This window comes from Dysidea avara, chromosome 6 (assembly GCF_963678975.1).
Source record: "Dysidea avara chromosome 6, odDysAvar1.4, whole genome shotgun sequence".
NCBI lineage: Eukaryota > Metazoa > Porifera > Demospongiae > Dictyoceratida > Dysideidae > Dysidea > Dysidea avara.
The window spans coordinates 15,191,490-15,217,297 of NC_089277.1; the positions used below are offsets into that span (position 1 = coordinate 15,191,490).

Below are 25,808 nucleotides of genomic sequence, written 5' to 3' on the forward strand. Positions count from 1 at the left end.
AGACCCTTTGTGAAGAGTGATCAACTAATTGCGTGGGCGGCCGATAAATATACACAGCCTGCTATAGCCTTGCAGCCATACTTGTGCAAACAAACAAGCCAAAACAGTTATAGCAAACCACTTACTGCTACATTCACTACCTTCTCTACTTTCACCTGTTCATTGCCGTCAATTTAACGATTGATTGTGGGTTTCGGTTAATCGGCAAATTATTTCCGCTTCGTAGCCGATACCGATACTTGTAAAATTAGCTAATATTGGTTGTTACCGATAATTCAACCGATTATCGGTGAAACACTATTTAAAACCTGCCGGAACGGTTGAACCATAGGTTATCGAGAGAATCTATGGTTGAGCACGACTTCCAAAGACAGGCAAAAGTGTCAAATTCTTTAAATTCAACGGACACGGAGCGTTTCAACAGAACTATTGAGGCGCGCCGCTCGTTTCCAATCCCGTAACTGGGGTTAGTATATCTATGCTTGAATGGCAGGGCCACAGTCAGTAAATGATGTACTGAGGCGATTACATGGTTTGTTTAGAAGCTGCCTCAACTTTCAGTCGATCTCTCCCCAACTTCGACAACACAATCTGCTAACGGATCACGAGTGGCAAGTTATTAAAAGCAAGGACAGTCACGAAGATCAAGTGGATGAGTTCCTTAATTACCTACCCTTCAAAGGAAAGGACTGTTTGAATCAACTAATCGAGTGTCTTCGATCTTCATTGGATCATCTCGGCCACCAAGACATTCTTACTGAGCTTGAAGCTGAATTGATAAAACGAGTCGATCATGACAATTTTGAGGATCAAACCGAGGTAAGCTTACCCCTCCAGTGCTTATTAGGTTTATTGCTGTGCAAAGTCTCTAAGTAGAGTGTAAAAGCACAGATAAAAGTTATCTAGTCTAGCCCAGGTAGTTTCTCTTTAAACTGTTCCAATGTTGTACATAATATGCAGCATTATCTATGTCATCACTTAGAAAATATTAATTTTTTATTGACGAGAATTAAAACTTTATTCTTGTCATTGGTCATTGGATCTACAGTAATCTACTATACAGTTTTAAAATTACAGTGTTGAAACTGCCAGAGTGTGACTTGGCTTTATAGAATATTCAGGTTGGATCATGTTTGTATTAAATGAATTAAATAATTTGATGATATGGAAGTGTATTAATGCACTACAGTGTAGTCCTGCTGCAGCTTGAGACACGCCCATTTATCAGCATGTGTATTGCAGTCAGTAGAGGACCATGCACGTGCCCACTGTTATCCGCAGGTTTAATCAATACCTACGAAGAGAATCAATTATTGTATGCAGCAAGCCAGCCTCTTTCATGAAACATACCTGCTGTTTGTAGACCATAGATAATATAAGCGGCGCATCACGCCCCATATTATCTATGTTGCATAGACACATGTGGAGCCACGCTAATTTATTAGTATGGTGTGTAGGTATGCATGAAGCTACATCCACTTATAAGAAAAGTGTTTTGTAGTCTACAAACTTATGTGAACTACGTCCACTGATTGATTGTTTACTGTTTAGTTATCGTATAGCTACCCGTTTACTTAATCACAGGATAGAGCAGTTTTAAAACTATGGTAAGCAAACATGACACAATGAACCACACCCACGTTGTCATATTTTTGTACTGCATACTTGTCGAGGTACCTGTATAACACATGCAAAGGAATGGAGATATAGTACAAAGGAAAGAAGCATATTTATTGTAAACGTGTTTTGTCCCCTATGGCACCAAAATCTAAAGTCTTTGAGCAGGCTAAAGTCTTTGAGCAGGCTGTAGGACCAGGTGTCCTACAGACCTTCAGCACTTGTGCTGTAAAGCATTAATAAATAAACTAGTGTCCATTTGGTTCTACTTGGGGTACTTAGAGATAATGAGTTACTCTCTAGAATTCCTATGGATATAATTACATGAAAATAACAAGGAGAAAACATCCTGACCACCTGGTAGATTCCTGTAAGCGTTCGAGCGTAAATCGGATGGCTGCAGGTTCGAGGCTACCTAGGTCCAGTCATGGATTTTTTCTCCTTTCTCCAACTTTTCAAACACACCTTAAGTAGTTAAGTAGTTAAAGTCTAAAGTCTTTGAGCAGGCTGTAGGACCAGGTGTCCTACAGACCTTCAGCACTTGTGCTGTAAAGCATTAATAAATCAAGTCCCAGCAGCCAGATAGTATAAGACAATGAGTTGATGACCTCACACTACGGCTGACATTAGCTAACTCCAGGTCTTGTCAGTGTCTAAGCTTTTGTGTAATACAGATTGCATGAACAAGTATCATAGAGGGTTTTTATGAAACAAGTTGATGAACTGTCTGTCACCTTTGATTTTTGTTCTCACACTCTTGTCATGCACAGGCATTAGCTAATGGACTTAACAAATGGCTCAATATCGATCAGCCAGGTTTGTATACAACGATTTTATGAGAACATCTAGCATCATGGCAATGTTGAACAACTTGAACTGGCTAACTTTTGAAGTTAGAAAACGCCAAGTAAAACTACTACAGCCATATACATTATGTAAAATTGTCAATAGTATAATAATAGTCCCTCATAACCATCTAATATCAGATCTGTAATACTTACCTGGAGTCCTAACTTCAACTGGCATCAAGATCTAACGCTTATTTAGCTACACTCTTTCTTCCCTTCATATTTTTCCTACCAGGGTTACCAGCACCCCTCATCACCCCATTTATATTTATATTATTTATTTTAAATGCTTTTTAATGCAGCAAATCTGCATTAACAGTCCACAGCCTGGGCATGCATACAGTAATTACAACAGTATTTGGCTACACATGCAGTTACAAATTAATTACAACTTATAAACTTAAATATGATATCAAAGTAGATCAGGATTAGCATCTTGAACATAGGCATAGAAAATATAGACTGCTTGAATTATTAGGATCAAAATAAATGATTAAACATGAAAGATTTCAGCTATCTTTTGATGGTGTCCATTTCCTAGCGCTAGGTCATTTGGTATAGCCAAAAAACTGTAATCACAATACCAGTGCAGAGAAGGCACCTGACCTTCTGCCAGCAAAGTGCTTTTTTCCCTTAACCCTATTGTACTTTAAAACTAATGTAAATTATCATTGTATACAGTATGTCTCATTTTTTAAGTCTGTACATTAAAAATAAATAACCTTTACAAGGGGATTATCTTCAATGATGAATATCATATTGTGGCTTTGTCAGTAAATACACCACTGTTTAACCCACTCACTAATCACATCTTACTGTAACCTTCACAGCAACCACAAAAGAGTAATCACCAAAGCGGCTCTTCTGAAGAATGTTGCATGTGAAGAGCTGCTTTGGCCATCGATGAAATATTTCTCATTGACCACTGCATATGATATACTCTATCAACTACCTTTTAGTGACTATTTACATTCTCCACTGCTCCAACTAGATCTCACTCACTATCTCTTTTATGTAAGCAGCCATAAACTCATGTAGGCATTCCTTTTTTGTCTTATTGTGGAACTCCATACCATTCAGCACCTTGTCAATTTCCCGCAGTGCCTCAGCTTTTGTATAGTTTTCTCTCTTAAATTATTTTGTATGTACCTATGCTATAATGTTTGTCTTTGTAATGTACGTATGTTGTTTTTGTAGGTGGTACCCTTGTAGCCTCCTGTGCCCACCTTACCTCATGGTTAAACCAGCGTTGAAACCGGGTCGGGTCAACCGGGTCACATTTTCTCAGGGTCATCCGGGTCCGACCCAGTTTACAAATTATCCGGGTCTGACCCGGATTGGATCACGTGAGAAACGAAATTGTTCGTTTGATGACATGGAAACTTATAAACACTATCGCGTAGCTCTTTCGTGAGCCACGCCTACTTATTGCGTTACCAACATACGCTCAACTATGCCCATTTATTAGTAAGTGCAGTATGTAGCATGAAACTGAGGGTATCTATGGCTATTGTCAGTAGGTGATGACCTTTTTTTTTTTTTTTTGGTCTTCAACCTACAGCTAAGCTGAAGTTGCAATATTTACTCAACACGAATCGAACGCTCAAAACATAGTCTCGCTCGCTCGAGACTAGCCGAAACATAGCTCTTATCGCACGCCTCGGCTTTAATTAATCCGGGTCAGTGGGTCATCCGGGTCAGCAGTAGTGACCCGGTTTCAACATTGGGTTAAACTAATAAATTTCCCTTATTTGCAAAGTGAATATTACTGCATATCATAACAGTCCTGAATATACAGGCATTTAGCAACAAAGTTATATATTAATTGTATCTTATTTTGAATGGGCCCAACCAGCTGTTTTTCATGACCTGAAATAATAATGATAATCACCTGATGTAGGATCACGTGTGCCAAGATGGCAGTAGCAATTGCAGGTCTAATATATGAGTAAAAAATCTCCCAGACAAACCAATTTCTTAGCACTCAAGAGATTTGTTTCAGTGTAGCCTACTACACTTCATGTATGATCTTTTTGTAGTTGTAGCCCTTTTGTATGCTAAGTTTTACCAATTACTATTATCATAATAGGATTTTCAGAGATTTTGCCCATGTAACACCACTATACATGGGTGGTAAAAAATATGGAAATGCATGCAAGTGTGGTCCATTGTGCTGTTTTTGGTTTTGAAACTGTTCACTTCCAAAATGTTCCTATATTTTTGGTGCACATCTCAGTTTCAGTAATTCATCCAACCCAGGTCAGTGGGTTGTCTGAGTCAGCAATACTGACGTGCACCATTTTTTGCATTATAGCTGTAAGGTATTCCACACAGCAAATATGTTGCTCTAGCCATTTGCAAGATATGGGTGGCCTTCTAAGCGGTCTACAGGGGCCAAGATTTTCTTTTCACGCACTTTGCAAAAATTGTTATAACACACAAATATGTAACTCATTTGCCATGAAATTTCGTATAAAGGTGAATTCATGTACTATATACTCAGTTCACATTCACCTGTGCCCCTACCAAATATTGTAATATTAAATATATAGGTGAACAAGTGTTCACTCCCAATGATTTTATGCTGGAACAAGTATGTTTTCATGTTATAACACATGTTGCGCACCTGAATTATCTATACTAAATGTATGGGATCAATAGTGCTTTTTTGATAAGCAGTTCCAGCATTTATAGGACTTCACAGCATTACTAAATGTTTGGGCAGCTAGCCCATGTAACAAGAGTTATTAACAGAATAAAAAGGCTCAGGTGAATGCGAACAGACTATAAGTTTGCTATGAATCTGATAAATTTCCACAGTGCTATACACTGTACATGACATTTATTTGCGTAAAAATAGATCAAACTTAATTTCAGCATATGCTAGCATAATAGGAAGAATAAGTCTGTCAAACTATTAAACCTTGTAATAGTGATGCTCCAATAATCAGTTATGGAAACTGTCCTCAAATCATGCCCAGGCAAGCTCATACCACATGCAGTTATCATGGTAGTTCATGCAACACCATCATCCAAATGAAGTAGAGTACATCCCAATTGCCACTCAAAACTTATTAAAGATTGATTCTACTCTAGTACAATATAGTCAATAAACTCCAATGCAGTAGACATGACTGTATTATTAGAGTATATTTCACAAAGCAAGTTAAAAAATAAAAATAATTATTTTGTTACTTTTACACAGTTGCTCAAAAAGAAGTTTTTATTTTCCATTCAAAAAGTGAAAAATTGTTACCAATACATGTGAAATAATGCATAAATTTTGATCAAAATCATGAGCATGCGTAATAGGCAGAATTTTTAAGCACTGCCACATAGCATAGTAGGTAAACTAAAGGCATAATAGGCTGGTGGCTATTGATGAAAATTATAAACAATGTGTTATAAAGTAGTGATAAAAAGTTCCATGTAGTCCTCTTGTATGCCTATACAGTTTCTCTGACTCATTCTACAGTATAATTCTCTGCACTATATTAAAATTGTAATTCTTTTCTTTTGTTGATGCTATTTTACGTCCAATCCAGTCAGGTACCACTGTTCTTTGGTATTACAGTATGTTTTGCATCTGTCATGCTACTGCAGAAAGTCAAAATATCATTATTATACTTTAGCTTATCACACTGTAAAATTTAAGTTGGTAGAGTTAATTCGAAATGCATCACCAGAAAATAGTGTACTGGATTTGAGAAATGTTTCAAACAAAAGTAGGACCATTGGCCACCACGCTGACCAATAGAATAAGTTGCCTACATATACACTGTATATGAGTGGGAAGAATTAACAAAACTTCAGAAAACAGATAAAATAGAAGTGTAGCACATTTTGGAGTTAGCTATATAACTAAAATGTAATTGCAGCATAAAATTCAGAAGTCAGACAAAATTTTGATGCAAGAAACTATAAGCGAAATATGCTAAGTCCAACAGATATCACTCTAATTTTTTTCCACTTAACTGGACGATTAATTGCTATAAATTCATAACTGTGTGTAACTATATACTTGTTTATCCATAGGAGGATGAATTCAAAAAGGCGGTCAGCACAATTGATAGGTTATATATGGACCAGAAAGAACTGGTACTTGATATGCAGACAAAGTTACAAGAAAAAGAGAAGGAAATTAGTACTATGAAGACAGAGTTAGTAGAAAACAAAAATGAAATCAGTGCTATGAAGGTGAAGCTGGATGAAAAGGATGCAGAAAACATAGAGTTTAGTGTTCAGTTGTCAACTAAAGATACCGAACTTGAAAATTTAAGAAGACAGCTGAGGGAAATGGAAGACACATGTAAGAATGCTGTGAATATGCAAACACCTATTTTAGGGAATTAGGGTTTTAAATGTAAAATTGGACACCCTAAAAAACTGCTTATGTAACTTCTGTCACACGCTGGGATACAACAGATGACTCTCACTTAAATACAGTCACAGCTAGTATGTATCGATAATCAGATCAGTAGAGGCTGATGATTAATTATTTTTTCATAATAAATATTAGCCGCAGTACTGCTTCCCTATATACATGCTTGGTAAAGCAGGTTTGAATATTATGTGAAAATCAGTTCCTGCATGTCAGTCCTATTAGCTATCTGCCATATGCATTCAAGTATGTACATGCATGACCACACTGGTTTTCCTTGGCTATACACAACACTATCATGCATCTTGATAAAATGTGTGAAAAGTATTATGCTGACATGCAAAATTATTATAATTCAGCTAAATTATGTAACAATAACTCAGCATATTTAAGCATTTCAGGCGATGATCTCCCTTGTTTCAACATTTTTATGTAAATGCTTATAAAATTCCTTACACTCGTTCATGATTAATTTATTGAACATATTGCATAGTCATGATTCATTATTAGTCAGTTTCTACTATATACTGCATAAAGGAAATAATAATACTGCATTAGTCTATGGATTGATTTGCACAACGAATCTGTCTGGAGGCCCACATTAATTGCTACGCCTTTTAACTTTATTTCAACCATGCTAGCATCAATTATGCTTGCATGATTTCAAGCTACTAAAAGCATTCGACATTATGCCAGCATAATAAGACTTTTAACTAAAATGCAGAATGCATGTGACAAAACAAATGAATACACTGCAGGAATGTTACTTTTAAGAGTAAATTCATAATTATCAAGAACATTTAATGTCACTATATTTACTGTTCTTAGCTTGCACTTTACAGAAAAATCAAGATACTGTAATGGAGCAATCACTTACAGTCAGGAAATACTGAAGCACTCTAATAAAACAGTCACCTCTCAAGCATAATGAAAGCATAATTATGAGCATGTAAATTAGACTTGATTTTTGAGCATTGCAGTTATTGGGTTATTGCAGTTATTAAACACTGTCAATTACCACTACAAGTTACAATCATATGAAGGATTAACGTTACAATGCTGAAGAATTAAAAAAAATTAATGTGATGTACTGGCTATGTAAACAATTGCAACCACACAATAGCGAACTATTTGCAGATATGCATATAATATGCTACAGTGCACTAGGCTAAAAGAATCATTAGTATATAGAGTAACCTTAGAAACATTTTTAGTTGCATTTGCACTTGATTTCACCTAAACAAATGATACTGCCACTCCACCATAAAGAAAGTGTGAGGCAGTGATTGATATGCTTTGATGTTTAGTGGCAAATATTTATGATCCTTACTGCTAAGTATTGCTATACTTAATGATAACTAGAGTATTGTGAATGACCACATATCTTATTTTAATTAGATTTACATGCTCCAGTGCAGGAAACTGAATCCACTGATGATGAATTGATACAAGATGAACAGGTTTGTTGTTCAATAGTACTCATGCTTCTCCAAGATTGTCAAATGTAAATAGGGGCTAGTGGCTACTAAAATGCTTTTATGTGTAACAGTACAGGGTAGATTTAGAGGGAGGCTCTTCACTTTTAAACTGTACTTGTCATGTACTGAAGATGGCCATGAACTTTTGTTTTATTATCATTATTGATACTTTACAGTGACCAGCATTGAAGGTCTGACAGCAACACGTGCTGCAGCCTTAGGATTACCTAACCTAATTTCAAGGGCTTAGACTTAATGACTTGACTTGGTGACAGGACTTAATGACTGATTAGGTGTAACAGAAAAGGGGCCAAAGTAAGGAAAAAATCCCTCCAACCCCAGGATTCGAACTGCAGGTCACCCAATGTCTAGTCAGGGCCACACTCGTCTTCCTCCAGGAGGGATGGATTTTCTTCCTTAAACCTGTGATAGAATAATTATACCATCGCTAAGAATACAAATACACAAAACCCATCTTTTCATACAAAGGTTTATTGCTATTATCACTGCAACAATGGACCTGAATCAGAGTGCAGAAGATCAAGATACTCTAATAAAGCAGTGCTCTAACAGAACATTCCGCAAAGGTTGACTATGCTATGTTGTTCTGAATTTATCCAAATCTGTCTTGTATAGTACGGCAGCTTCTTTCAACAGGAACTTTAATTTTCAAAGTATGTTTTATTAATGCTTAGGATGGCATACGTTTTCTGTGCAAAAATAGCCATAAAAGTCACCAAAGATCAAGGCACATGAGGAGTACTATTTATGTGGAAAGTAACATGGTTTTATGAAAAAGTGCGCAATATTGTCAATTTAGGGGGCTACGCAACTGGATATTTTGAAGCCAGTATGTGATTTCATTCAAAGTTATGATTTGCCGTGAAGTTGCATGAATTTACCTGCTCATGAGGTAATATACACACCAAGGGGAGGTCAGTTCAAGTATTTTGGGATAATCATAACTTTGGAATAAAATCACCTATTGACTTCAAACAAAAGCTAGGCCGTTTCTTTCAGCAAGATCTTTATTTCAGCATCATGTTTAACGTTAATTAATGCCTCGAGATATGACTACAGAAATGAAGCCTTTAAGGTCACTAAAGGTAGGATCTTTGATGGTGCTATGTCTAACAATACATGACATTAGCAGTACTAATGTTTTTGCACTATTTTTTGGTTGTGTCACTATAGGCACAGATCAAGATAACAAAAAAAGGTAGTGATATATTTACAAGCAAAAAGGATTTATGTGAAAGAGTCACCAAATTTCCAAGAAATTTCCTGAGGGGAGGGGGAGGGAGCAGGGGGGCATAGATCTCGCTAGCGTAAGCATACCTTGCATACAGGGTAGTTATATGCTTTGCATACCACCACCGTAGAATGGCACATCTGATGAGCTGCATCTCTTAACTTTAGATTTTGATTTTGCCTACAAAACACATTCCCATGCAGGTAACCATGACATGACACAATCCACAGTTCTGATATGTATGCAAAAGGTAGTTCTGTAGCCTCCTAGCTTGCAGTCCCTATGTAGTTATACAAATGTTTATACAATATTTGTGTCATTATTTGATGCCTGAGTACGCATAGTGACCACTTACACTGAGATATACAGAGATAGGGGAATGTCAAACTGCTCTTATATGTCACCCAAGGAACTGAATATAAATCTGATTTCACACCTTAGATACAGTACGAACATAACCACAATACTAAACTTGTGCCTTGAAACATTATCATAATAGCATCCTGCAATGGTGAAGACATACGTATTTGGTGAAAGTTAATTTTTCACTGGCAACTCTATCATAAATTTTCCTCTTAAAAATTAAAAAGCACATACACCGCTGGCCCAAGTGATGTAAAATTCTAGCATGCATTAACTAACATTCTGCTAAAAGTTTCAGTTTCTTAGTCTTAGTGTTTGAATCAAGCATGCGATGCTTTTTGTACTAAAAGTGATTTAGTTTGCAAAAGATAACAACAAATTGTGATGCATTTGAATTATATAAAGAAAATTGTCAACCTGTTAATGCAAATCAAAATAAACTTAATTATTTACTTCTAAATTTACTGTTCACTCTATTGTTTTATAGGACCCAGAAACAGCCCCAAACATCTCCATTAATGTCAAGATGAAGCAATATAAGAGAAAATTAGATTCATATCGAAAGAAATACCGCTTTTTAGAGAAAGAAAAAGTTCAATTAATTCAAATCAAAATGGAGTTAGAAGATGAGATTGATGAATTGAAGAAAGGATTAGACCTTGAACCTGGCAATAGAAGTAGTTATAGTAGCAGAAATAGTCACAGACGTCGTTCTGCATCTTGTTCCAATCTTGAATTAATAACTAACAACTATCAAGAGGTAATATTATTAAGTTTAAATGACTGCTTTATATGAATGTAACATATATGTAACCGAATTCCCTTATAGGCACATTTGACACATTAAAAATTTAGTTCTAAATCTGAAAAATAACATTGTAAGTTAAATTCGTACCAATTTAAGGGTACAATAAGCCATGGATACCTTGAATTACAACAAAAAGTTTTTAGAAATATTTGAAAATTGTTTTCTGCTTATTAACAGCACCATGCTAGATCAAAAATTCTAATTGTTTCAGGTGCAATCATTAGGGTGATTTTCCAAACTTTGGTCACATGTGTAGTAGTATATAATAACGTTCAGACCACAGCAAAGTGAAATACTTGACCAGGGACTTAATTCCTTAGATCCCTTGTTTTCATCATAGGTCCCTTGTTCATCATGATAGGTACCTTACTCTAAGATGATGCAGAATATGGTAGCCTATTACGCACCTGTAACATCAACAGTGCATGGATACTTACTTAATCATACAGTACTAGAGGATGGTGTATCTGGTTAGTTTTTTATTGACTGTTACATTCAGTGTTGTTTTTAAGGTGCCACTATACTAAACTGAAATGGTTAGATTATTGAAATACAGGCTTTTGCAGAATTTAATACACCTCAGTAGCATTTTTGCTTCACTTAGGTGCCATAAGATCTAGACTGGTTGCTATGCTCCATATATAGAACCTGTAATTCAAGGTCTATCTATTGTTGTATTAAAAAATGTATTTCAATATTTTTATTAACCTACTGAATGAATAGCTCCCAGTAATGCTTAAATCATGCAACTCATGTGTCATTTAAAGATATAGAAGTTTATGCTGGCATAATTTTGAATAGACTCAAAATATTAAGTGGACATGGTTAAGAGGTGCATATTACTTGTTTTAAGCACACATAGTATGTACTTGTGCTAGACACCTGTTTACTAAGCACATATAGTTTACATTGTTCATGCTACATACATCGAATAGAAACAGAGTGTTGTCAGAATAAACCAAGAGTGCTACTATTAACCCACCTGGCATATGTCTAACAAATATTGCCACTTGTAATAACGATGAATTTTCTCTACCAAAACAAAACATTTTACTGATTAGTGCCAAGCAATTATAAAGCTTTAAGGGTCTGCTGTTTGCTCATCAATATAATACAGCAGAACTGTGTAGTAAAAATCATGGAAGTTTGGGTTTTCTTGCCCAAACATACCACCTAAAAACCAAACTGGCATAACTGATAAAATTTCTACTGACTAGCTGACCAACTGGCACCTTCAGCCAAGCATAACTCAACTACGTATGCATGTACAGGTAATGCTTTGGGCTAGATTTCTCCACAATTTACCATTGCTTAGGTGCGAGATTTACACCTTTTCACCTACAACAGCAGCTGCAATAGATACATCAATAAAATTATCTTTGTCCTCCTTTGTGTCCCGTTTCTTTCTCCACTACCACATAGATGTTGATTTGTAGATAGTGCATAATGGCTTCCTTGTGCTGACTACCACATTTATAACAGAAATCATCCTTTATTTTTGATTAATTTTTAAAGGTTATTCTTTGTTGTGCTGTGTAGCAGGCAAAACATAATGCCATTATTAAAAGTTACAGTACTATCATCATTGCAGCCATTTCATGGCCACCACCTTTGATTACCCAACATTTTTCACCCAGGCTTTTTGAAGGTCGTATACCCTTTTTATGCAGCTAGCTGTTTTGTGTGGATAGCATACTTACATGTACAACATGTACATTTACACATGCTTGCTTGAGTTCTGTACATTACATAATTTCACAAATGATAAAGTATTATTGAAAAGGTTCTAAGTAAAACTGCTGCTTGCCAATTTATTAATAATACTGTTTTGAGAGTGAGGTAGGGATGTGGGAGCCAGAGTATGATATTCAAATTTAAGAGATCACTGAATACACATAATAATGCTTCAATGCTGTTTGTTTTATATGTACAGGAAAAAAGGCATGAAGATGTGAAGTCTCCTGCTGTACGACAATCAAAATTTGCTACATTAACTTCATACTTCAGTGCAAAGGTCTATAACTATAGTGTAGTTTACTGGAATTTATGTGGTCTCAATAAAAGGGCATAACAAAAAGGACAAGGTTTCTAAGTGAAGGACCAGGGGATTTGGAGGTTATTATTTGTGTTTTTTGTGTGTATAGTAGTGTAATCTTTGTTGCATCAGTCTCTCAAACAGATTTCAGATTGCTATGTTTCATAGAGGCTAGGAAGTAGAGCTGTGCATGCACCTACAAAATTTTAAGCACTGGTTTATTGGTCACCAATAATTGACAATAATCAGTTAATTGGTACAATCAATATGTAGGCATGGTTTTAAAACAATAAAGTGACCCGATCTGTAAAAAGGGGTCTTATAGCTTTTTCGGTTGCATGTACTTGGAAACCTGTAACTTGACTTGTGAATGTGGTATCACCCTGGAATTTAGTCCCCTTATACCCCTAACATAGCACTATAGGTTGAAAACATGAGTAGTTATGATTAGTCAAACTTGACAATTGTGAAAGGCTATAAGACCCCTTTTCACAGACCAGGTCACAAATATCTCTTTATGGAGCACATGTGCTTATGTGATTGACATTAAATATATACGCATAATGTACTGTACTAAGTAAGACCCAGTCACCAAATTACAGTGATTGGTATGTTCAGCACTCAAAAGCTATACTCAAATGTTATTGAGTGCAAGGGAACCGATTATCGGTTATTTAATATTGATTGGTGATCACTGGTTATTGAGGTTTTGGGAATCTCTGGTCGATTAATGGGTTATTCAGCAGCACTCAGTGTTGGGACAGTTACTTTTTATAAGTAACTAGTTACATATTACTTGCAACTGAACTATTTAGTTACAGTTACATATTACCCATAAAATAAAGTAACTGTAATAATATTACATATTATATTACTTTTGTGTCCACAGCCTTAAGCTGTCACATGTGAAACTACTACCTTATCACATGACAAGATTGCATTGTTGAGAAATGTACAAATCTTGGTTATAAGTAAGAAGCAGGTGAATAAGCTTCCTTCAGTAGGCTTCGTTACTTCATTGTGGCTAGGCATTACACAGTGGATTACTAACAAGATTAGTAACTTCGTTACTTGTAGTAATAATATTAGATTCATTACAGTAACTATATTACTTAGGTAGCGCGTTACATTAGTAAGTAAAGTAACTTGAGTTATATTACCTGTTTTTATTTCGTTATATTACTTAGTTACCACAAAAGTAATAATATTACATAACGCGTTACTTATGTAATGCGTTACTCCCAACACTGGCAGCACTACTATAGGAATCGTAGTATTAGCAAGTATTATATACCCTTGATATTAGTGAGTTAAATTCAGGCCAATAATTAGACTTTCTAGTGGAGGTTCTTTTCAGGAAAAGCGTGCATGAGCATTTTTGGTTGATGTGGCAATGGTGTGCTAAGGAAGAAGCATGTAATGCATGTGGGATTCATAGACATACAAAAATTACTAAAGACTGTAAATAGCTAACAAGTTTTTTTTTGAATGGCTATGAATACATGATGCATTAGAACTACTGGCTAGAGTACCTGACTGTTTTATTAGAGTACCTTGATTTTACAGGTAAGTACAGTTACGCACAGAATAAAGTTTGTGGAAATACTTTGTGTAAATTAATGGTCATTGCAAGCAAAATTGACTAAGGGCTAAATCATAAATGGGCTAATTTAATGGAGGCTATATGCACTGCATATGTGTACTGTTAAACTTGAAACATTATTATTATTATTTATCTGATTTGTCAAAAAAAGACAGGGTGACACCAAAAGGCAGAGCCTGTACGAGGGTGTTTCCCTAGAAGATACAAAACCAAAAACGGAGGGGACAAATACAGAGAAAACACAGCTACAAAAAACAAGAAAGAACACATACACATATAAATTAATTACAACAAAACAGATTATACACAGCTTGGCGAAACTTAGATGAGCTGAGATCAAATACATCACACGATAGAGTGTTCCATAAGAAAACAGTGTTCACAAAGAAAGAATGTCTATAAGAATTGATAGAAGACTGTAGCGGAACAAGAGTGAGAGGATGCGCTCGGGTACAAGATGTATTGAAATTACAGTAATTTGATAGCTTCAAAGAATCGTACCTACCTTTTAGGATGTCATAAAGCATAGCCACGCTCAAATAATTCCTTCGAGATGACAGTGTTGGCCAGTGTAACTCTTGTAAACAAGCATTAGAAGATTTATTCCAACACTTATGTAATGGTGACCAACGACTTCCACAGGCCCAACGTGCAGCACGTTGTTGGACAGATTCCACTGTGGACTTATCAGAAACAGTGTGAGGATTCCATACAGTGCAAGCGTACTCTAGTGAAGGTCGCACTAAAGACTTATAGACCATGGATTTGACCTCAGTTGTAGCACCCCATAAAGTGTGACGAAGAAAATTCAAGGACTTGCTGGCTTTGGCTGCAACATACTTGCAGTGGTGTGACCATGACAAATTCGATTGAAAGAAAACTCCCAAATATTTCACAGAGGATTTCCAGGATAGAAGAGAGCGGTTTATGAAATAATCATAAGATATTTTCTTACGTTTATTTGAAATAAGAAAAGCGTCACACTTGGATGCATTCAATCGAAGTTGCCACTTATCTGCCCAATCACAAATGCGATCAAGGTCCTCTTGTAACAATTTACAGTCAGATTCACACTTAATTTCCTTGTACAAGGTGACATCATCTGCGTAGAGTTTCAATTTAGAGTGCTTGACAACACTGTGCAAATCGTCAATATATAATAAAAACAACAAGGAGCCTAAAACAGACCCTTGAGGAACTCCTGATTTAACACTTAACCAATCCGAATAAGCACCATTCACAACAACACGTTGCCATCTGTGTGTTAAAAAGGAGCGTATCCATTGCAGTAGCTTACCATCAATACCCAATAACTGTAGTTTAAGAAGAAGATGCTCATGGGCCACGGAGTCAAAGGCCTTAGCAAAATTTAGCAAGACACAATGTACACTACTACGTAGTTCCAAACATAGACTCCAATCATGTACAGCAGACAAGAGTAATGATACTGTTGAACGATGGGAACGAAAACCAAACTGTGCATCACTTAAGCGATTTGATTTTTCCAGAACTTCTGTTAGTTTCCTACAAATAATTCTCTCCATAATCTTCACCACAATAGATGTTAAGCTGATGGGTCTGTAATTTGCTGCAACTCGACGATCTCCTTTTTTGTGAATAGGTACAACGTTTGCTGTAGTCCAATCTTTGGGAAGTAAACCCATTGACATACTTTGATTAAACAAATTACATAGGGGCTCACATATAAAATCAGCACTTCTTTTTAATATCTGCGGAGTTAATAAATCAGGACCACAAGCTTTATTAAGATTTAATTGTAATAATTCTTGATAGACATCTTGAGTAGTAAAGGTAATTGATTCGACAATAGATGATAATTTACTATCGGTTCTCAAAGAACTTAAATCAGAACAATCTTCATCAGTAAAAACAGAATAGAAGTACTTGTTGAACACATCTGCTCTAGCACGGTCATTTGTAACAGTAGTATCACCATTAAAAATTGGGGGTAATGACATACGATAATGTCTAATAGATGTCACCCACTGCCAGAATTTTTTAGCTGCAGTACGAAAACGGTTAGAAAGTGTAATAGCTTTAATCTTGGTTTCATTTCTTGTTTTGGATCGCACTAAATTACTAACATAGCGATACTTAGCAGTGAGATTTGGAGACCCACTTGATTTCATAGCTTTGTAAAGTTTTCGTTTCTTATGTATAAGAGAAATTGTGTCTTGACTAAACCAGTGCTTTATCTTACGACAATTCCACTTTAGTTTAGGGACAGACTCATCAATTGCTGAAAGAAAAAGATCCTTCCACATGGCCCAAGAAACTTCAATATCACCATCATAATCAATAAGGTCCCATGGAACAAGTGAGAAAATTGTAGCAAAGTGCTCTTGGTCAATCTTACTATAGTCATACAAATAGCGAGGTGGAATATTCTTAGCATTCACTTCTACTTCAATAACAAAGTTAACAGCATCATGATCAGTTCCAGGGAGATTATCACAGACAGCAACTGAAAAAACATTACTGGGGACATTTGTTAAAACAATATCTAAAATGTTATCACAGCGAGTACTAGTAGACACCAACTGAGTAAGGAAATAGTCAGACACTATATCACAAAACATGGTGGTAGCTGGAGTCCGAATTGAAGGTGATGTAATAGACCAGTCAATGTCCGGCAAATTAAAATCACCACATAATACAATAGATTGGTTTGGTGACACTGCAGAGCACACAGAAGAACGCAAAGCCTCCAGTGTAGATAAAGGAGCATTAGGACATCGATAAAAAATTCCAAACAGTAGAGATGAAGACTTGGTAGGTATGCTAACCCATAAAATTTTGCAATCATCATCAAGGTCTGGTCGAAGAGAACCATTTAGTGCTTTCCTAAGAAAAAGTAAAACACCTCCACCATGCCTACTCCGATCTTTACGAAACACAGTATAGCCAGGAGGAGTGATGTGGATATCATGAATATAATTATCCAAAAAAGTTTCAGTTATGGCCACCACATCAAACTTGTTGGCAAGTATATATGCTGATAATTCAAATCTCTTAGGAACAACACTGTGAGCATTAAGACAAACACAACTAATACCACCACCAGTAACTGAGAGATTATTGATTGAACAATCTGAAAATGATTCTTTGCAAGAATAGCAAAACCAAGGTTCAGTAGATGGGTTAGATACCATATCGTCATAAACATTCATCGACAAGCACGGGTCACATGCAACATGGATCCAGTGGTCACAGTAATCACAACAAACGGCAGCATCATCGTCCGCCACTTCCAACGCACACACTCCACAACGATATACATCAGGTCCAGGGTTTTGAGAAACGTCACCACAGAGCAGTAGCAATGCAGCAAGGTACGAAAACTTGTGCTCTTCCAATTAACGAGCGCCACACGTGTACACGAAAAATGTTCCCGTATCACTGAATACCGCAGCACATTCCAAACCAGCCTGTCGTAGCTTAAACTGGAACGAAAAGGGAGTGACTTTCCTTCAGATAGTGTCTTTATAAAGACGAGGACACAGAGCCCAAAAAATACAGCCAATCGCGACATCACGTGCTGAAAAAAAAACAAAAAAACATTCATAGCATTAAAAACAGATTCAATTAAGAATAGGATATTATGCATACATACATTTCCTATTTACAAAGTTTATGATGACACCTTTTGAACCTACAAAGCATAAAGTATTATTAATTTGATAAAACTGTATATACAATATTAATCAACATTAACCAGCATTGAGATTAATTTAGTGCTTTTGTTTGTGTGTGTTTGCGTGTGAGGCAGCATAGCCAAGTAGTTAGAGCATCAACCTGGTCACTGAAATGTTCCAGGTACAATGCTCTGTGATGCTCAGCTGCTGTTGTTATTGTTTCAGTGAGTTAGAAACTCGCTCCAGTCCACCCAGCTGTGTAATGTAGACCAGGTGGCCTGGTGTCAACTGGAAAGCAAATGTTCAACTGTCCTAGTCTTGCTTAGGTCGTGGTGGAACTTCCGGTTCTGTACCCTCTATCCATGAGAATTGGACAGCCCTCCTGTGGGTTACTAGTCCTGTCCAGAGCTGGGATTTACCTGCACATACTTAAGTGCCTTAGTGGTATACAGACATCCCAGAGCTGGTTCACTGGATGGAAGATAGTGGCTGTGCCTCACACGGCTGCCAGACACTTTACTTTTTTCACTTGTATAGTGTGTAAGTGTGTGGGTATGAATGTATGTGTGTAAAGGTTTTATAAGCTGCCTATTCTTATAGCACATACACTGTATAACACTTGTTTAATTGCTCAATATCCAAGACTGTGTCAAATGCATTTTGTAACAATGTCTCTTCTTGTTTCTGATACAATACATAGGATTCTATTAGACCAATTTCACCCTTTATGATACCAGAGAACATTCATGAAGATGAATATATTAACCCACTACATCAAGGATGGTTGTTAAAGGAAGGTATAGTTACATACTGTATGCATAATGCACATACATGTTAAAATCATTTACTGCACTGCTCACATCATTTACTGCATGCTCGCACTGCCTTCAAAAAGCTATAGAGTGCCATGGAAGAGGTTACACAATGATGTTAATGTTAATGCTGCCATGATTTAAAGTTATGTGAAGTCTGCAAAAAATATCTGAAACTTCCCAGAATCTAAAAGATGTTATCTGTTCACAAGCAGAGAGCAAGTTAATGAACTCATTTTCAATTAATTTTAGAATTGTTTAGTTGAGAGAATATATTATTGTTATTGTATTAGACGATATATAGCCTATGATATTGTGATCTATTGTGTACATGTAGGTGGTAAAAAGAAACACTGGAAGAAGAGATGGTGTGTGCTACTGTCATCAAAATACTTTTGTTACTTTGAAGGAAAAGATGTGAGTATTTGAATTAAAGAGATAAATGTGACTGGATTTTGGAAAAAACAATCCAAATCGCACATTAGAAGTTTCGAGATAAACGGTTTTAAAGAATTGAAGCCAGCATAACTCTCCAAGGATAGCAAGCATGCATATGAAATTTACACAAAAGATGCATCAATCTGGTACCTTTCAGGCCACGTCCAGTACTTGTAGCTGCTTGTAGAGTTTCCCGCCAAATAAGATAGAAAATCTGAGCAGTTGGATGAGTGAAGTAGTATCATGAGTGCTCACAAAGGGGTGGAGGGTGGGGGGTGGTGGGGAGGGCAAGAGATAGACCTCAAAATGGAGGCAGACCATGATTGGAGTCCAGACACGCAATTACAGTGCTGTGCTGGCTCCTTAGTGGCTGATATGTAGCAAAATCAACAGAGAAAATGTCTGGCCAACATTATAAGGCTGTCCACCAGTAAACCACTGATTTTTGCTAAGCCAGGTCCTTCACAAGGCCTGAAACCGCCATTTGAGCACTCCACACCACCCTGAAAATACGTCTGTTAAAACCAGCCTCGTGTAGTTTGAGTAGTACTGAAGGTCAAAACTAGTAGTACGATAGTGTAGCTATCCACTGGTGGTGTTAGTTTGATTTTGCCTGATATGCGATTTGGATCGGTTTTGTAACACAAATAGTGATAGTGATGATAAGTAAAGGAGCTAAAATTGCCATTTAACTTGACAATAGTTATCAACCTTTTGTGTTGCAGCACTGCATGTTAAAGGTATATCACCACAGCGATCTTAGAAACAAACAGTATGAGTAGTGAACCACATTGGTAACTAATTTCCGATGGCGATTTGACTTTGATTAAAAACAAGTAGCTACAGCAGAATGTAAATTGTAGGAAAAGATCCAAGCTTCAAACAAGTATGTAAATTTCAAAATTTAAAATGGTGGCCAAATTTTTGTGTGATAAAATTGTTTCAGTCATTATACGCATGATAATGGGGGTGAAAGGAAGTTGCAGCTCCTCCACATTTGTGTGTGTTGGAAGTTGCTTAGCTCCTCCACTTTTAAGATTAATAGAGCAGTCAACTACTGTCATGTATTTTTAAAATAAAACTTCATCAGATACGCTGCTAAAATCAATAAATTGATACCAAATTCAACCTAAGAAGGCTACGTTTTCAAAAACTCTTCTGTGGGGGCATGTCCCCGCATGGTGAAAATCTGTGCAAATTGTATTAACCAGTTACCACCCTTCTTAGCCCCCTCATGCCATGGCAGTATCTTTACTTATCTCAATTAGCATTGTATAGTTTCATGCTTTGGTTGTTAACAGGTTACCAACAATACTTTAATGTCTACTATCAGAATTAATTATTATTATTAGAGGTGTGCGATGAATAATTTAAACATATTTCGATATTTCCTTTGAACTTATCTCGATTATCTAACATATCTCGATAACTAAAACAATTATTTATTTTAGTAAACTGCCAATATTGTAACCAGTAAAGTGAGCGAATTGTAATTTGACGACTACAATAAAGTGAAAAATGTTAGTCTTAACACTGTTCCCAAGTGGTAGGAGAGTTGGAGCCCCCCAGGAGGTGCCTACATCATCAGGTATACAAATAATTAACGGGAGTTTACTATTATCTAGATTAATAAACCTATCATCCTTATCTCGATAAGTCTTATGATATCTCAATAATTGAATATATCTAGATAATTGCACACCTCTAATTATTATAGTTTCATGCTTTAGCCCACATAATCATTTTCTTTACAGCACACATTAGTGAATTTTGTACTTTCAAATTAGGAAGTAGTTAGACAGACTAAGAAGCAGCCATGTAGCCTAATTCAATGATCCATGCATGGTTAATAAAAACACTTACCCACGTAATAGTGAGGATTCAGTTTGTTATTATAAATAAATTTCTTGTTTATACATAGCTGCTGCTTTGAATGCTGCTTGTTTGTGCTGTATATAGCAATTCATCCAGTTATTTAAGACCATGCATAAATTTAATAATAATTTAAGTCATGCTTTTGGGATGTTGAAGCTTTCATGCAACGTATGCTGCTTCAGTCACTCTGTTTTACAATTCATTCTCCTAAAAATAGGCCATGCAGCTGTATATATAATTGTCTGGTATACTTATATTTATAGGATCCTGCAAAGAAGAAAAGACCAATTGGAATTGTACCTATCACTGAAGAAATGGAAGTTGTAGACAGTTTAAAAGAAGTAAGTATATGTACCTAGAATCACATTGCAATGTATTTTCATAGCTATGAGAATAAGAAGTGAAAATGTAATGAACAATTACATTGTTTGTTTGTATAGAGGCATAGGCATTGTGTATAATTATGTCCTTTTGAAACTTACTTTATCCCTTGAAGTGTAAACACCAGTTAGCATGCATTCCCTTAAATTTCATTTCAGTAACTTCTCTACTTTTTCCTACATGGTACTAGATTCAGTAGATTGGTTCATAACTTAATGTATTTTCACCTCTTAATCTGCTAAACCTTGTGAGAAAAATGCATTGCAGATAATTTAGCACAAAGTGTCATCAACAAGTGCACATAGCTGGGGCCAAAGGGGTCATGCCATGCTTATACTTTTGAGATACTCTAGCAGCTCAACTACTGTACAACAGGAAATTTGACAGACCATGTACACTAGCAATATATCAAAGGTGAGATAACAAAAGGGCTGAAGTTCATGTGATACAACAGCTTCCTCCAGGGAAAGACATGCACTATAATATACTATCTATATGCAAAGTTACAAAGGTTACAACAATTCCAATCCACAATACCACTGTCTATTACAAGGTTACAGAGGTTATAACAATTCCATCAAATAAAAAGTTGACAAATCCGCTTTGAAATAAAATTTTGATAAAGTTTTTAAAAAATTGAGACCTAAAAGGTTACTGTTTAAGGCACTTATATTAACTGATTCTTCAAACTCATCAACTCTTTCTGCCGTCAAGATTTTCTGCAATATGGTACTTTAATGCAACAGTCACATTAATACAGTGTAGATATGTTGCTACGTAGTTTACCTGTAACAATGCAGTTGAAATAATCTAAAATGCTATCTTTAATCAGGGAGGCATGCCCACATACATATTCCCATAATGGAATCTGTGTCTTGTATAATTCAAATTTACTCAGTCATTTTCATTGCCCCTCCCCTCCCCTCACTTGCTCCACTGTCCCTGAAAAGAATATCCCTAATCCATATGGCCACTGGTGATATGAAGAGTGAATTATTCACCCTTGATTCATACTCTACGTATAGAGCTAAATGGTATATAGCCACATGTAACACTTTCACACCTCAGATCAAAGGGGCTGCCCAGGCTACATTTGGGCAGTCATTATACAGATGTTGAAGTCAAAATCGATTGTGGGGATCAATTAACAGTCACGTGATTAGGATGCATGACTTGAATTTTGCCATGAAAACCACTCAGATGGAGAGCGTTTTGTTATCCTCACCATTCTACAAGTTGTAAAACATTGGGCTAAGGTGAGAACTAGTGCTATAGCTTATTCACCAATTGTTTCCACACATTTTCGAATACAGACACACCCCCATCATGAAGCTACCACTCTGAATGGAGTAATCACTCTACAAGTATATAAGCCTACCTATGTAGGCCTTTGGTGAACTCCATACTTTGTCCATAAACAGTTCAATAACACTGATTAAAGCACTAAACTCGTGTAACTGAAACTCTCCGTGATATCTATAGGAGGCAGCACTCGTATTGGCTTGGGTGATTGATCAGCCTGATCAGTGTTACATATTAGCTGTAACATGGGGTATTCAGGCTTTGCCTGTCGTGATATGTATACCCTCTGTCCTCGGGCCTGCAGCCCTTGGGGCATATATATCAGGCAAAACTCTCATTCCTGTGTTACAACTATTACATATATAGTTATGTCAGTATGTCTCAATATAATACAGAAGTACCAGTGAAAACATTATTATTATTAGTAAATTTGCTTGTACACAGGACTTCTTTATAATAAAGCACAAAAGGAATAACATGATAAAAGCTTGCAAACTCGATAAAAATAAATATGTACAAGGTAAGGTTTATATTTAACTGTACATATTCTAGCATGCATATTGTATGCATACACAATGCAGTAATATTAGACAGTCATATAGCTACAGTAGAACTTCTCTTTCAGAATGTGTTCTGAATAACGTTTAACCCCACTATATAAGGGACAATCACACAGATGCTTACCAGTACAATTTTAACAGTCAAAATTGGCTGGTCTCCTCAAAGTGTCCCTTATACAAGTATACAAATAATTGGAACTTTCAACTAGAGTAGGGACCATAGCACATCGATAAAAAGTACTGAAACAAGCTGGAGTAGTGCATGACATTAAATCACAGTAAAACAATAAGAAGTGTTATATCCCTACTGTGCATTTCAATTATACTGTAGTATCTTAGGGATATAACACTTCTTATTGTTTTACTGTGATTTAATATCATACACTACTCCAGTTTTTTTTCATTACTTTTGCTACGGTCCCAACTCTAATTGAAAATTCCATATTTTTTGTGTACTTGTTTGTTTACTTTTTTTTTGTAAAATAAAATTATTGTGAAAGGTGAGCTCACACATGCCACAACAAAATAAATAAATGGTACCACACACCCCAACTATCAATTATCATCTGAAAAGTGAAGTATCCATTATGCTTTGTTGTCAGCTATGTTCAACCCGTTACACAACATTGCGAATCAAGAACTGTTTGAAAAGCACCTCTGCAATCAAAGTAGCCACTATGAAAAATATGGACATTTTCATTACAAGGAGAAGCCATCATGTGCTATTGCCAAATTGACACTTTTTAATGTTGGCAAAGATAAATGGGACACAAAGGAAGACACTGATAAGTCCATGAAGAATGCATTGTATGTACTGCAGTATGCCAAAAGGCACCTCTCAAACCGAAGTGACATCGAACAGTGAAAAATCAAGCCTGTTGCCTTAGCCGTTATCAAGTTACCCTTGTCTGAAGGCATCAGTCAGTCAGTCAATCAATCCTGTTTAATAATTTTTAAAAGAAGTATTCATATACAGCAACTTGTTGAAAGCGTTTCAGGTCAATCTGAAGGCTTGGTTGGGCTTAGTTTTACCTAACCAATGCTGCTTCATCACCATCAGGGAAAAGTAAGGCTGGCTTTTGGGTGATGTTTTTCATGGGCCACGCCCACACCTTTGTGGTCCCTGCTATACAGTACTATCGGTACTGTATGATAGAGGTTCCACTGTACATAGTGTATAGGGTTATGATTAACACAAGGAAAATACATACCTACTGAAATTTGTAGTGTAATTTAGCGATTCTTGTTGGAGAGGTTTCAGGGTTTTAGGAAACTTCTTTTGTACTACTTGAAACTTTGAAAAGTTGAAACTTCAAGTTACCAGAATCTTTACCTTAGTTAAGTAGTGATAGTTTTACACACAATAGCAATGTGCGTTGCTCTGAACAACAATTTTGGTGAAAAGATCAAGATAATCTAATAAAGCTGTAGGCAATACAAACTACTCTAATATAACAGTCAGTTAGCTGAAGTGGAAACCTTTTTTCAAAATTCCTGCGTTTATATGTATATACTCCATAAGTAGGTAATTCACAAGTATTGCATTACTCATTATGTAGTTATAATTAAACCACTATAAAAGCCTAAAAGTGATCATTTCCATGGAAAATACTAGACAGAAAATATGAATATTATTGTGTAGCAATAAAGGTACTGAAACAAGTGAGATCATGTACGTGCACTGTTTGCCTACCTTATCTTGTTTAGGACATCATACAGCTTACAACTTACAAGCTCCTTGTGATGACGAAAAGATGAAATGGATTGAAAAGTTTCAGTCGGTGTTGTCTTGTGATCAGATTTCTCATGTTTGAATTGATGCATGCACAACTGTCATTGTAGGGTTTACAATATAGTCGTGTACATACAATTTAGAAGCTACATTTTGTATTGTATATAGTTGTGATTTGATTTTTAACTTTTATAAAATATCTGGTATAGCTTAATACACAACACTTACTGCGTGTGTGTGTGTGTGCACGTGTGTGTGTCTGTGTGTGTGTGTGCATTAGTGAATCTATTTGTGCTGTGCATGATCTGATTTGTATTTAAAACTGACTACTAGCTATACTGTATAGTGGAATTTCATTGTGTTGCCATGATGATGTTCTATGTGTGTGTTTAAGCAAGAAACTCTACTCACATTGCTCCAGTCTACCCATGCAGCTGTTTAAAAGGGGCTGGGGAAGCACCCCACCAAGATATAACATCCTGGTGTAAACTGCATGGGGAAGCAAATGCCAATTGCATCAAGTGCAAGTGAATGAAGGTCCAGGTGAGGCTTGCTACATCTTCACCTGGTAGACATGGCAAGCCTCCGTCCTGTGGATTGCTAGTCCTGCCCCAGGAGTATTTGCCTGCACTGACTCTTAACACCTGAGTAGCACACAGATGGCCCA

The 25,808-nt window shown here is 36.3% G+C and overlaps 1 protein-coding gene across 3 annotated transcripts; it reads left to right on the forward strand.

The window, feature by feature from the left end:
- Positions 1-464: 464 nt before the first annotated feature.
- Positions 465-25,377, forward strand: LOC136258742 (putative leucine-rich repeat-containing protein DDB_G0290503). Of its 3 annotated transcripts, XR_010702957.1 has the most exons (12): positions 465-819; positions 6,501-6,774; positions 8,245-8,306; positions 10,427-10,699; positions 12,681-12,761; positions 12,812-12,862; positions 18,742-18,838; positions 19,191-19,270; positions 21,430-21,507; positions 21,815-21,961; positions 23,294-23,369; positions 25,117-25,173. XR_010702957.1 is itself a non-coding variant. In XM_066052096.1 (11 exons), exons 1-11 carry the CDS (start codon positions 487-489, stop codon positions 25,221-25,223), a joined length of 1,512 nt encoding a protein of 503 aa, XP_065908168.1. In that variant the 5' UTR covers positions 465-486; the 3' UTR covers positions 25,224-25,376. The 3 variants fall into 3 exon arrangements, 2 of the variants coding, with proteins under 2 accessions (XP_065908168.1, XP_065908170.1); XM_066052096.1 differs by lacking the exon at positions 21,815-21,961 and having other exon boundaries at positions 25,117-25,376; XM_066052098.1 differs by lacking the exons at positions 21,815-21,961; positions 23,294-23,369 and having other exon boundaries at positions 25,117-25,377.
- Positions 25,378-25,808: the final 431 nt, after the last annotated feature.